This window comes from Rhincodon typus, chromosome 18 (assembly GCF_021869965.1).
Source record: "Rhincodon typus isolate 14 chromosome 18, sRhiTyp1.1, whole genome shotgun sequence".
In the NCBI taxonomy this organism is placed as follows: domain Eukaryota; kingdom Metazoa; phylum Chordata; class Chondrichthyes; order Orectolobiformes; family Rhincodontidae; genus Rhincodon; species Rhincodon typus.
The window spans coordinates 53,028,683-53,043,162 of record NC_063349.1 but is presented as its reverse complement, the minus strand read 5'-3'; the positions used below and the strand labels follow the sequence as shown (position 1 = coordinate 53,043,162).

At 41.0% G+C, this 14,480-nt stretch overlaps 1 protein-coding gene and 1 long non-coding RNA gene across 3 annotated transcripts in view; one reads left to right on the top strand and one right to left on the bottom strand.

Moving 5' to 3' along the window:
* Positions 1-100: 100 nt before the first annotated feature.
* On the bottom strand, positions 101-5,392 carry LOC125485328 (sodium-coupled neutral amino acid transporter 2-like). Its single transcript, XM_048607615.1, has 7 exons — positions 5,044-5,392; positions 3,913-4,166; positions 3,570-3,651; positions 3,334-3,449; positions 822-895; positions 629-721; positions 101-458 (listed from the first exon to the last, which is right to left on the bottom strand). The coding sequence occupies exons 2-7, from the start codon at positions 4,029-4,031 to the stop codon at positions 364-366; spliced, it is 579 nt and encodes a 192-aa protein (XP_048463572.1). The 5' UTR covers positions 4,032-4,166; positions 5,044-5,392; the 3' UTR covers positions 101-363.
* Positions 5,393-5,627: 235 nt separating this feature from the next.
* The window catches only part of LOC125485329, a 92,228-nt gene continuing 83,375 nt past the window's right edge, over positions 5,628-14,480 (top strand). For both annotated transcript variants that reach the window (XR_007264081.1, XR_007264080.1), the window contains exon 1: positions 5,628-5,913. This is a non-coding gene — a long non-coding RNA (uncharacterized LOC125485329). The remainder of the gene's footprint in view (positions 5,914-14,480) is intronic.

The window sequence follows — 14,480 nt, the reverse complement described above, 5'->3', positions numbered from 1 at the left end:
CATTTTCTGATGAAGGGTCCAGGCCCGAAACGTCAGCCTTTCTGCTCCTATGATGCTGTTTAGCCTGCTGTGTTCATCCAGCCCTGCACCTTGTTATCAAGATACTCATATTGGGTCAAGTGAAGCATTGTACTTTCCCAAGGAACTGACACAAAGCAATTGTCTGAGCTAAATTTTGAAGACAGATTACTGTCAACTTTGCATTCAAATCCAAGCCTACATGGTTTTTCTCATTATGTGATGTAGACTTTTAACTGTCATGATAATTATGAGTAGGTAAGGGAGTTACTGAAAAGACTTATTTCTTGAAAAGTTCTGAATTAAAAAGGAGATGCCAAAGTGTGCCTAACATTATTAATCAACTCATTCAACATACCCAGTGTTTTCCTCAAGTCCCAGGAAAGCTTGAATGACTATTGGTAGCTCGTATTTCACTATGTAGAGGTAGCTTGATGTAGCTGTAGTCAGAAAATGAACAGGGGGAAAAGAAACAAAGCAAAAATTATAGACTCTCTACGCTGTGATGTTTAATCTAAAAGTGCTCATGTTGGAATAAGTAGACGTTAGTGAGGAAGTTGTCCTTTTTAAATGAATAAAATGCTAATTGAGGGAGGCACAAGAATTTTACCTCCAAAGTTCTGCATTGTGATTGAAATCGATGCTGCCAATTTCCCAGGCAACCCAAATGCTCTGAGTCCCAGCTGTTCATAGACCAGTGAACCTAAACAAAATGAAACATATAATAAGATAAGGTAAAGGAAAATGTTGATAAAAATAAGTGTTGATTAGATGTCTCATTTGAGAAAAAGCATATCCATTACCTCCTTCTTTTGCAGTCTTCAATAAAAGATGTATGGAATATAATGAAAATATTGCTACAGCACTCAAAAGGATCCTGGAAAAGAAAGAAAGGCATATTGTAATTAAAATGTTTATAACATATTTAAATAAGATGAATTGAAACATAAACAACATAGTGAAACCTCCTTAAATAGTGGTTGGAGTTTAATTTACAATAGAATCAAAATACCTGGCTGTATTATTAACAAATTTAATTTTAATGCAATAAAGTGATTGTCAATTTGTGACCATGGAGCTTGAAAAGCAAATTGGTTATCTGGTTTGAAACCTGTTTGGGGTCCACAATATTAATTTAAGACAATAAAAAAACTTAAACTGTAGTGATTATGAATAGCTTAAAAAGCTGGATTCACTGCGTATTTTACTATTATGGTTAACATCAGAAATGGTATCTGTTTGATTTTAAAGGTTTCAGCATAAAGCTGACTATCAGTTTCAGGTTGAGTTTCACATACAAGGGATTCTTCTTCACAATCACTTCCCTGTATGTAGTAATTTTAAATATGCACTGCTCTAATCCATTGAAGATCCATTTCTCAGAGTAGCAGATAATATGAATTAATTGATGCTACAGTTAAACAACAAATAGCTCCTTTTGGAATAAAGTGCAATCCATTGTCTCTGCAGCCGATGTCACATGTTTTTTCCCCCAATGGCAAGTGTTATATAAATAAAATTAAACTCAATCTTTTGTTTGAAGTTTTAAAAGATTCTTATGATCATTACAGTAACTATTCATGATAATGTTATACCAGCATAAGCAACTGGGTACCTCCCTTTGACTTCATTCTTAAGATACATTAACCCTACTTTGTTGCGTTGTTTGTGTTGCATTTCAAAATAAACACATTATCGTATTGGGCAACAGACATCCTTAAAAGGCAATTGGCTTTCAAAAGAAAAATCCAAGTTTAAAAAGTTACCATGCACATCTAAGTAAACCCAGTAAGGTATTTTCTTATATCACAGTTCAGGAACAGAACCCTCATTTGCTAAATTCAGACTGAATCTTGGCACATTAGCATGGCATTAGCATGAACCATGTCTGAATTTTAACAATGCACAATTGAACATAGATGTGCTTCATAGTTAAGAAAATGTTGATATTTTCACTGATGAATTGCTTTGTAGTTGAAGTAGTACTTTTGATATTATATCAACATGAGTAATCTTACTAAGTGAAAGATCTGAGATGGCCACAGATGGCTTAGAAGGTCCATAATATACTCTCTTCATTCATAAAAAGAAACTCATCCTTATTTAGATTAGTCACTCCAAGCTAAATATTTCAAATGTTTGTTAAGTTAATATATGGAGGGCATTCTAAACAATGTAATTTATATCAGTAGAAAGATATCAAAACAAGTCATTGTTTTGCCATACTACAGTCTGTATGTTTTCACATGTTGCCTTTTGGCTACCTACAATCATACGATAAAATCTAGTTTTACAATGTAATCCAACATATGACCATTAAGACGTCACAACACATTCCACAAGTCTGACCTTCTTAAAACAGGCTTAAAGATCTAATTCCATTCATCTATCCAACCGATTCCAACCAGTTACTGCTGAATGCTTTGTTTGTAAACATCCCTACCGCACCTTCAAGAAAGCACTGTCATCCTGTCTTGTGCAATTACTCAAGATTTTCTTTAATAACTCACTGTTATAATCAGAAGGAAGCCATCCTGAATTCCATTTATAAATGATTAATCAGTTTAGCCACGATCCTAAGGAATGACACAGCAGGTTCAAGGGGCCGAATGATTTAGCCTGTTCCTATTTCTTATGGTCTTACTGTCTTGAACTGACTGGACAACTGATCGATGCTGAACTGTCCCATGCTTCTAATGTCCACTCCTCCCAACATACTCAAGATGCATCTATCACTCATTGTTTTTGTGATAACTTTACGTGCTAAGATCGCTTTTCAGGATGATTTAAAATATTAAAACTATCATACATACAGAATGGCTGAAGATAAAGTCAAGCAGAAAATCATGTTCTAACTTTCCCATTTATTATAATCTGAAGTTTTAATGTGTAACTGCACCTACAAATTGAATTGTTGGTTCATTGTTAATCATGTGGAAGCTGTTATTAGCATTTTTTCCTCTAAATGTGGAAAGCTACTAATTCTGTGCCAAAATGTATCATAGCTCACATTCCTATATGAAACTCTCGATTGTTGCTGCTAGTGTTAGTCATCTGTAATAAGATTTTAAGTGTTATCAAAAATGGCAAACCTGGCTGTATATTAAAATCTCATGATTTTAAAAGATTGTGGCATTTAAAATCCCACTTTAGTCAATTCAATGCCTGGGGGAGGAGTCATATGGTAGGTAAGGCTCACAGTAAAACACTGCATTAGGTTCTGCTGCAGTCATTGCTGCACTGCAGTGTCAGCAGGTTAAGAACTGCATCTTACAAAGCACGTGCTTTTTGTTTTGTCGTATTTCAAACACTTACACAAAAAGTGCAATTCCAGTGTTAGCCATGGCATATGCCAGGCCAAGAATTCCGCTGCCCATGATTGCGTTGCTGAGGTTAAATGCAGAAATGCCAAACGAAGTATTCCCAGCCCTCTGGAGAAATAAAAGAATAAAACAGTCACAGCTGCTCTGCAGCAGTATGTTTTCAAATACATCAGAATCTCAACAACTGATTTCTAAAAAAGGATGGTAAACAGAGTATAGAACACTTACATATTCTTCTTCAAATTTCTTTTTTCCATAGTACAAATTTGGCAGAAAATTTTGACTTTCTGCATCCATATCAACATACTGACTGCAAAGATAAAAGAAATTGTGGCGTTATACAGGAATGATTCACCAGTACTCTTCCACTAAATGTAAATCATTAATCTTTAATGCATCAACTCACGAGTTGAGACATTTGAATTATTAATTAAGCCTTGTGATGGGCTCCCATTTCAATGCAGTAAAGGTAGCACAAAGTAAATTTGTGTTGCAAATAATTTTCTTCGAAGCAGAGTCCCCAGCATACAATGACATCTCTCATTATGAGAGATTAGCAGCCCTGCCTCACCTGCTAATCGGAACCTTTTTCGTGGTAGTATTTGCTGGGTAGTTGTATTCATTGCTGTTCGTGCTGCTGCTGTCGTCATCAGGACTAATGTTAAATTTGTTCATCTCCGTTATAGTCATGGTGGGTTTTCTGAAGCACTTCTAATGTTGTATTTATCTGTCTCTCTGCAGTTGTCGTTGGCAATTTATATGCCACCTATCCCTTCTTCCCAGGGAGACGATGCTCCTTCTGCCTGTGCTTTGTCCTTGTGGTCCCTAAGGAAATAATGAAACATCAATATCCAAGTAACCAGCAGAATCTCCTCCTTAATTGTCTCACCTCACATGGCTCACAACGGGCAGAGGCAAACCGAATGGAAAAATACTGAATAGTAACAACGTGCTGGGTTTTCGGAGCAGTGTAACACAATGTAAACACAGCAGCAGAGAAGACTGGACATAGATTTACTCTCATTCAAACCGAGGATCAGCTTGTGCACGACATTAATTTAGCCAGATCTCATTCACTGGAGAAATATGATGCACCAAAGCCTCCCAGTTCTGTCTTCCTGATACTTGAGGTCTTCATTTGCAACTGCTTATCTCTCACCCTTCATTTTAGGTTCCTTTTATTGTTCGTGGCCCCTCTATGTGACTCTACAAATCTAACTCGGGATCACTACAACATCCTAAGGAACGATCTCCCAATCCCCGCGGGAAGGTTGGGTGGTGTTCGAGTGAGTCATGAGGATGCAACAAGAATACAATTTCCTTTCGCCTAGCTGATTAAAGCGCCAAATGACTTAGGGAGACAAAGTCGAAAATACGGAGGAACCCAAAAAAGATCAGATTCAGACACTGCATAGATAAAATGGTAATATCATTTGAAAACCATAAAAAACACACGAATAACAATCTCATTTTTTATGTTAAGTGTAAAATGCCAGAAAATGAGAAGGCGGCACCGCCAGCTATTACATCAACCTATTCTTCCGACTGACTAATCGCAATACATATATTTATGCTGTGTGTGTGAAACGCTGATGCAATAGGAGACAAGTCCGCGCGTTAAAGGTAACAATGCATCAAGTCATTTGCAGGATGATACATTTAGCCAATTGGTTACACTAACAATAGCTCACACATATCTTACCTTCCAGACCTCGATAAGGCGTTTATTGCTTCTTCAGTTACAATTCAAATCTCTTCACCAAGCAGTCGGTCGCTATTTTGGCTCCAAAATATCACAGCGATAGGAGTTCGACTTATTTCAAGGTCTGCGTTAATTCTCAGATAGCTAGATTTTAATGCTCGTCCAGTTGAAATCTATGTATATATTTACAATCGTATGTTAAAAGGCTAAGGGAAAATCCGAACAAGCGATGTTACTCCGGTGCGTGTCTCGTCTGCACTGTGAGAGACGTTCTTTCTAGCTGGGTATAAGAAGTATTTGGGGAATTGCATCAGATTCAGGGAGGAGCTATTGTCATTTCCTCATTACTAAGAACCCGTCTCCAATTGTGAATGGAAGATGTATAATTTTAATGTTTGTAAACAAAACCTTACAACGATCACCGTGAAACGATTACATCTGAATTCAGACATTATATTAGTGAATACAATATATTAGTGAAATTATTTTGAGGTTTAAAATTGACAGAAATCTTCCATGTGTCTTTTCTGTGTTTCCTGCCCTTGTTCATAAAATGTTGTAGCAACGTAACTTATGAAAACAGACATCCGTATCAAATCTCCTCCTTAAAACCCAGCCTCGAAGATACGATAATGGAAGTTATGTGACCGGAGCATGTAGACTGGAAATTGCATTGAACAAAGCCGAGGAAATGGTTTTCTCCGAGAGCCAGGGAGAGAAAACATTTCACATTAATGTGGCCAGAGCGACTAAGGATCACAAACCTCCCCTTTAAATACAGGCACTTGTTCTCAAAAGTCCCTTTTGTTTAACCAGGCAGCAAAATGCAAGCAGCAGGATGCTGAATGGGTAGAATTTAAAATTTATCACGTAAGTAACCGGGATAACAGCGAATGTATAATTTTTTTGACGATCCAGTTAGAGCCTCACAATACATATATGTTTCTTTGTCAGTGACAATGCTATCTGTTTTTTTTAAAAAAAAATTTCTGGAATCCCAATTAATTTTCTCGTCAAAGACTGTAGTGACCACTTTAATCCTGCCTTTACTTATGAACAATCGATGCCAGGAATTCGTGCATCACCGTGACTCCCGCCTGCGACCACTCCTTACTTTACTTCCCCATTGCCAGGAGAGTCACTCTCTTCGACAATCCCTTGGACAAAAAAAAATGAAACACGAAAGTGCAAATATTAAACGATTGTTTGGAGTTGGTAGGTTTTTATAGTATTCCTACCGTGTGGAAACAGGCCATTTAGCCCAAAAACGTCCACACCGACCCACTCCCCCTCCGCTATAACCCCCACGTTTAGCCTAGCCAATCCACATATCTTTGGGCTGTGGGAGGAAACCCACGCAGACACAGGGAGAATATACAAACTCCGCACAGATGGTAGCAGGAGGGTAGGATCGAACCCTACTCCCCCGTGCTGTGAGGTAGTAGGTCTAACCACTGAGCCAGCGTGCCTCTCCAACATCCCCTACCGTACAGAGCCAATTCATAAAACAATGCATTGAAAAGTACATTTATAAATATTATTATTTTATAGTAAATGGCACTATTTGTTGGACTATTGTAGCTGATACAAGAAGCACCAGCAATTGCATCAGCGAAGGAGGAGGAGTCTTATTGAGACCTTCACTATGGTTACAGCGATAGTGAATTCGTCCCCCAATGTATATTAAATTTAAATTTCAGTAAAATAACGGTTGCAGCTGTGACTTTCCCGGTTGGGAGTGATGGCTTGGTTTGAAGTATATATTTTTATATTCTACAATGGGGGTCCTTTCGATGATCGGACCCTCCCCGTCGCTCAAATGTATGCAAATAATATGTTGCGTAAGAAAGTAATGCCTTTGGGTTTTGTTGGAACTGTCAGGAGGGGCATACTTCAATGTTTGTTCTCAATACACAAAGACTGCACAGAAACTAACTGCTCTCGTGTCTATATATGTATATAAAGGTATTTTTATAAATAAAGTATATTTTTGAAAATATACTTTTGTATTCATCCCCTGGATGTGGGCATTGCTGGGCATTTATTGCCACAAGAGCAGTTAAGAGTCAACAACATTGCTGCAGGTTAAATACCTTTTCCAGCAATTTCAGTTTCTGCTGCTGTGGGTCTGGAGTCACGTGTAGGCCAGACCAGGTAAAAACCATAGATTTCCTTCCCTAAGAAGGCTAACCCTAGGGGTAGTATGGTGGTTCAGTATTTAGCGCTACTACCTCACAGCACATAGAACCTGGAACCTGGGTTCACTTCCAGTCTTGGGTAACTGTCTGTGTGGGGTTTGCATGTTCTCCTTGTGTCTGATGGATTTTCTCCCACAGTCCAAAGATGTGCAGGCTAGGTGGATTAGTTGTGGGGGATGCTTCCCAGAGGGTTGGTGCAGGCTGAATGGCCTGCTTTCATACCGTATGGATTCTATAATCCTAAAGGACGTGAGTGAACCACATGGACTTTTCCGTGGCAACAGATTCATGGTCATAATTGGACTGTTAGTTTCAGATTTTTTTAATTGAATTGAAACTTCACACCTGCTGTGGTAGGGTTCATGTCCTTGTTCCCAGAACATCTCCTGGACTCTTTTGATTAATAGTCAAACAATAATTAATACCAATGGGCCATCAACTCCCTGGTCATCCAATATGAAAATAATGCATTTAACCCCAGTAACTCTACTGGAAATCACATTGTAAAGCTGCACATTGAGGCCATCAGTATTCAAGATATTCATCATGCTAATGATGGCACTCTGCATGGTTTTAAGTACACCTACTCTAGTAGGGACAGGGTACTGACTTGAGGATCAGTGTGATCATATTGAATGGCAGAACATACTCAATGGACAACACTGCCCCTATATGCTATGTTTCAAGCACCATGCCTTAAGTCCATTGGCAACCATGGACTTCCAGTGGTTTGATGATGTCTTTTACAGTGCTTCCTGATTTAAAAATGCATTTAAATGTACAGATACTGCTGACCAGCAAAATTTCCTTTGCTTAATACCTGACTTCAGGAAGGATTTATAAACTTTACAAGTTTGGAATGAACTTCCTGACGAAGTGGTGGATGTGGGTGCAATTACAGCATTTAAAAGATATTTAGATAAGTACATGAATAGGAAAGGTTTGGAGGGATATGGACCAGGAGCAGGCAGGTGGGACTGGTTTAGTTCGGGATTATGTTCGGTACGGACTGGTTGGATTGAAAGGCCTGTTGCCATGCTGGATTCTATCACCTGAATGGCTGTTTTGTGAACACACCTTCTCTGCCATCAAAGTACTGAAGTGACACTTGAACCTGCAGCTTTGAGCTCAGAGTAGCGATCCTCCCACTGTTCCAGGAAGTTATAAGCTTGTCTAATCTTTCAGTGCAACAGATTGGTGCTATATGTCATTGGTATGGGCCATCAACTGTGTTTGGACATAGAATGTTCCATCACATCATTTCCAAGCCCCAGTTGCTCAGCCAGGAAAAACAGATTTTCTCCCTCATCTTAACGAACATGTAACACAAACTAACGAATAAAACCTCTTTTCCATGCTCCTGAAAATTTTCTGCCAGGTTGCTTGCAGTGTTGTCTAGGAGATTAAAGCTTTAATTCCTGGAAATTCCAGGTCAACTCAGGAGGATTAGCCATAATCAACAAAACAGATGGAAAATTGAGCTATTCAAAAGAAAATCTCTGCAAATTCTGGAACGCAAACAGAAACTTCAAAACAAAAGTAGACCGTGCGTTGGTCAATTAGCATTGAAAGGGCAACAATGGATGTGAATGTTTAATTATCTGGCCAACTGGAATGAAGACAAGTGCTTTGTTGGATTTTAACTTTGAGAGTCCTTGCATCCGCAACTTCTGAGACAAGAAGGAAGTGAACTGGACTTTCTGTAATTACCTACTAATGGAGCAGGGTTTGGTTAAAAGATGACCATAATAACTGAGATAACAAGATGTAGAGCTGGATGAACACAGCAGGCCAAGCAGCATCAGAGGAGCAGGAAGGCTGACTTTCGGGTCTAGACCCTTCTTCAGAAATGGGGGAGGGGAAGGGGATTCTGAAATAAATAGGGAGAAAGGGGAAGGCGGATAGAAGATGGATAAAGGAGAAGATAGGTGGAGAGGTGACAAACAGGTCAAGGAGGCGGGGTTGGAGCAAGTAAAGATGAGTTAGGGAGAGGATAGTTCGGTCCAGGGAGGACAGACAGGTCAAGGAGGCGGGATGAGGCTAGTAGGTAGGAGAAGGGGGTGGGGCTTGAGGTGGGAGGACTGGATAGTTGGGAGGACAGGTTAGGGAGGTGGGTACGAGCTGGGCAGGTTTTGGGATAGGTTCGGGGGAGGAGAGATTTTGAAGCTTGTGAAGTCCACATTGATACCATTGGGCTGCAGGGTTCCCAAGTGAAATATGAGTTGCTGTTCCTGCAACCTTCAGGTGGCATCATTGTGGCACTGCAGGAGGCCCAGGATGGACATGTCGTTCGAGGAGTGGGAGGGGGAGTTGAAGTGGTTCACGACTGGGACGTGCAGTTGTTTGTTGCAAACCGATCGTAGTGTTCCACAAAGCGGTCCCTAAGCCTTCGCTTGGTTTCCCCGATGTAGAGGAGGCCACAACAGGAACAACGGATACAGTATACCACGTTAGCAGATGTGCAGGTGAACATCTGTTTGATGTGGAAGGTCTTTTTAGGGCCTGGGATGGGGGTGAGGGAGGAGGTGTAGGGGCAGGTGTAGCACTTCCTGCGGTTGCATGGAAAAGTGCCGGGTGTGGTGGCGCTGGAGGGGAGTGTGGAGCGGACAAGGGAGTCCCGGAGAGAGTGGTCCCTCCGGAAAGCAGATAAGGGTGGGGAGGGAAAAATGTCTTTGGTGGTGGGGTCGGATTGCAGATGGCGGAAATGTCGGAGGATGATGCGTTGGATCCGGAGGTTGGTGGGGTGGTACGTGAGGACGAGGGGGATTCTGTTTTCGTTGTTATTGCGGGGAGGGGGTGTGAGGGATGAGTTGCGGGAAATGCAAGAGACATGGTCGAGGGTGTTTTTGACCACTGTGGAGGGGAAGTTGCGGTCCTTGACAAATGAGGACATCTGAGATGTCCAGGAGTGGAATGCCTCATCCTGGGAGCAGATGCGGCGGAGGTGAAGGAATTGGTAATAGGGGATGGCCTTTTTGCAGGAAGGTGAGTGAGTGGAGGTGTACTCTAGGTAGCTGTGGGAGTCGGTAGTCTTGAAATAGATATCGGTTTCCAGGTGGTTGCCAGAGATGGAAATAGAGAGGTCCAGGAAGGAGAGAGAGGTGTCGGAAATGTTCCAGGTGAACTTAAGGTTGGGGTGGAAGGTGTTAGTGAAGTGGATGAACTGTTCAAGCTCCTCATGGGAGCACGAGGCGGCGCCGATACAGTCATCAAAGTAACGGAGGAAGAGGTGGGGGATAGGGTTAGTGTAGCTTCAGAAGAGGGATTGTTCCACATATCCTACAAAAAGGCAAGCAAAACTTGGGCCCATGCGGGTACCCATGGCCACCCCCTTTGTCTTGCAATTCCTCTCATGGTCCCAAGCTATACCTGCCTCTTTGTAGGATACGTGGAACAATCCCTCTTCCTACTATCTCTGTAACAGGTTTGAAAAATGTTTTCTTCCTATTATACTGAGACAATTGCACAAGAGGACATATTTTTAAACTTGCAAGCACAAGTCTTGAACAGCTATCAGAAGTTCGCCACCCAACGATCCCTGGGATGGAGGGACTGTCTTATGAACAAATGCTAAACAGATTGAGATACTACTCACTAGAATTTAGAAGAATGAGGTGATCTCCTTGACACATATAGATTCGTAAGGGGCTTGACAGGGTAAATGTTGTGAGGATGTTTCCACTCATGGGAGAGTCTCAGAATAGAGGGCATAATCTCAGAATAAAAGGGTATAAATTGAAGACTGAGATGAGGAGGAATTTCTTCTCTCAGCGGGTTGAGAGTATTTGGAACACCTTGTCACCGAAAGCTTTGACGGCAGAGTCTTTGTGTGTATTTGAGGTGAGATAGGTAGATTCTTGGTCAGTTGGAGAATCAAGGGTTATGGGGAAAGGGCAGGAAAGTGGATGTGAGGAATGTCAGATCAGCCATGATCCTATTGAATGGTGGACCAGGCTCGAGGGGCCGAACAGCCTACTCCTGTTCCTATTTCTTATGATCATATGACTTATCAAGGTACTGAGGTTCTTGCATGTACAGCATCAACATCCTTACTGGAAACATTTTTGTGGTTGTTTCAAGTTGCTGTAAAGTGATACTTTCTCTCCTTCCTGTTCACGTTACAATGCTGTGTGAGAGGGTGTGCCACAACTTCAAACAGCTTGCCAATAGACAAATTTAATACACTAATAGGGTATAAAAATAACTGCGATACCTGGTTTTGACAGGAGTGCCTCGTGTTCCCAGCAATGCTATGTCCCCCAAGCAGACAGGTCCTGCAATAACCTGAGGCAGGTTCTGGTTATAGGGGAAAAGCCATGATGCTGAAAGAAGGAGGCAGATGTTAGTCCTGTTTCCCTTTTCCTGTGGGAGTCAGTGTAGTACCAACTCTCTGGTGTTTTTATTCTTCATTGGTGAGTGGATCAGCTGTTTTTGTTAATGGGTCTTTCTTGAAACAAAAATTACTCAACCAGCCACTTGAAATTGCAAGATGGACTGAAATCTGGCTGAAACTGGATACATGTGTATCAGAGCACCAATTGTACACTGAGTGTATGTTCAGGCCGACAATTCGCATTGTGCAAAACACAGAGTTTACCCCTTCCATGAAAGGAAAAGTTAAGAGGAAAGGTCAATCTAAGCTTTTATTACTTGTCAATTATTGTTAGTGGCATTGGTCTGAGAATAGGCAACGGCTTGAATCTTTGTTTCAGGCTAGAGTGAGATTTTGTGAACAATGTACAAACAGGGATTCAAATTATAAACTCAATTGAAGGGTTCAATCCGTTCTCCAAGGTTAACTTCATAAAGACAATTCAAAGGGAGATAGTAGATATTAGGAGTGCTGCCTTTGAAGCTCTTTCCCCTTGACTGGGATAGGAGATGAATATTCAAGCAGGATTACTTCCCCTGGAGGAGGGTCGGGGGGACCGATATCATCTGTGCACGACATATTTCAAAATTGTAAACTTGTTGAAAGAACACTTTTGTTATGCAAAGTGCACAAAGAAATATTTTCCTCTGATTGTTAAATGGTGACACTTGTTGAAAATTACACTGGACAAGATCAAGATTAATAAAAGCAACGTCTTCTTCCTTGGCAGTATCTCAGGGTCGAGGATGACTTGTTTCCACTCTGGGGGGTGGAGGGGATGTAGGTGATGGCGGGTTCTGCAGTGGTTGAATAGTCCGATTCTGGATCTGCAGACTCCGCCACAAGTTGGGGCAGGTAATTTTGGATGAGGCAGGCGGCTCTGATGCTCTAGATTCTGGATACTTGCACTTGGTCTCCACATGCTCCACTTGGTGATGTTTGAAATGACTGCAGGTGCTGGAGATCTGAAATAAAAACAGAAAGTGCTGAAGAGGCTCAGAAAGTCTGGCAGCATGAGTGGTGAGAGAAACAGAGTTATCGTTTTGCATCCAATAAGACTCTTCTTGGGACACTGGATCAGGATTAATTTTTATTTGTGATATGCCCCTTTCCCAGGTAGCATTTACATCATAGATTGTAGCATAAAAAAATGACACCTAGCCAAAAATGCTGTGACACTGAACTCAGGTATAAAAGAAGAGAATAGAAAAGTGGAGAAAATAGAATTAGCATTTGCATGTCCAGTATTTGTAATGTGTAATTATTGGAACCCATTGGATCTCATTGACTTATGAGAACCCTGGTTGGATTTGTTAACCTGGGCCAATGAGGAAGCCCTGGCTGACCAATATAACCAGGGAATTCAGAATCTTCTCAGTTCAGGAGACTGACTCCGAGCTGGCTGGTCACAGCCAGTGTACTGTGCAAAAGTAAATAAAGGGTGACTTAGTGATGGGATACTGGCCTCTGTGCAGTTATTTCATAGTGTTTTGCTCTTTTTATTATTCACTTGTGGGTTTTGCTGGCTGGGCCAGCATTCATTCGCTGTCTCCAGCTGCCCTTCAGAAAGTGGTGGTGAACTTTCCAACTCATGCCTGTTATTTTGCTTCCTCATTTTCACGTTACCCTCCATCTCTTGAGAACGCTTTGAATTTTACTGGGGTTACAAGTCCATTCCTTTGTTCACCATTTCTTACCTTATCCACGTGCCTATTCTTATGTATGGGACCAGAGCAGTCAATGTTACTGGTCTATTTATATTATGGAGGTAATGTTGTGATTTTCCATTCCTAAGGGGTGCTTTGCATATTGAGGGTGCATATAATAATTTCTGGTGCCTGGAACATCTGTTTGAATTTCTGTTCTTGACAGGCAAGCATCTCAACAGCAGCACTAAAAGTAGCAGATTAATCTTCCATTCTTTTTGGTGTTATTTATGATTTCCAGGATGAGAATGCATATGCATTATGTGTTGATGTTTGGTGAGCGCATTAATGTGTCACCTCATTTATACTCACTTGCTTTGTATTGTTGGAAAAGATGAAAGTAAGACTTTCATTTACACTTTTCACAATCAAAGGATGTCCAAAAACATATTATACCCAATGAACAACTTCTGAAGTGTTGTTGCTGCCCTTAATGTAGGAAACATGCCAACCAAGTTACATACAGCAAACTCTAACAACGTATCATGGGAAAATGACCAGCTAATCTGCTTTTCAGTGATGTATGAATGAGAATGAATGTTGGTCATGATACAGGAGATAAAATCCACACGCCCCCTTCTCATCACACCCTTCTTCGTAACTTCCCATGATGCCCTTTACATTCACCTAAAATGTCCAACAGGGTCTTGGAACATGTCATCCCAAAAGACAACCTCTATGACAGCGTGGCACCATCTCAGTACTGCACTAGAGCTTCACCCAAATATTTTGTGCTCAAATCTATAAATGGAAGTTGAACTTGCAATCTTTTTGGGCACAGTGGTGAGAACGCTGCCAAAGGTGCCATAAGTCAGGTGTGGTCTTTAAAGACGCAATGACTGAAAATCAGTTTAGGGGTGGCAATGTAAATCTGCTGGCTGGGAACTGCCACTATCCATCCAGGCCTAATGTGAAGGTTCACTCCTATGTAACCAATGGTGGGTGCTGTTGTCACTAATTGCATATCAGAGGCACACATTGGCTGAAAAATGTGGCATTGTTTGTCAGTGCTGGGAAGGAGATGTCACGTTATTTTAAAACCTTTTGATGCCTTCCTTGATCCTGAGGAAGTGGAAGCATAGGAGTTCGTAGCATTGAAGTGGATCCCATCTTGTTACCTTGTATGCGATGGAAGCTCTATTTCTTACAAAACCTGTGGAA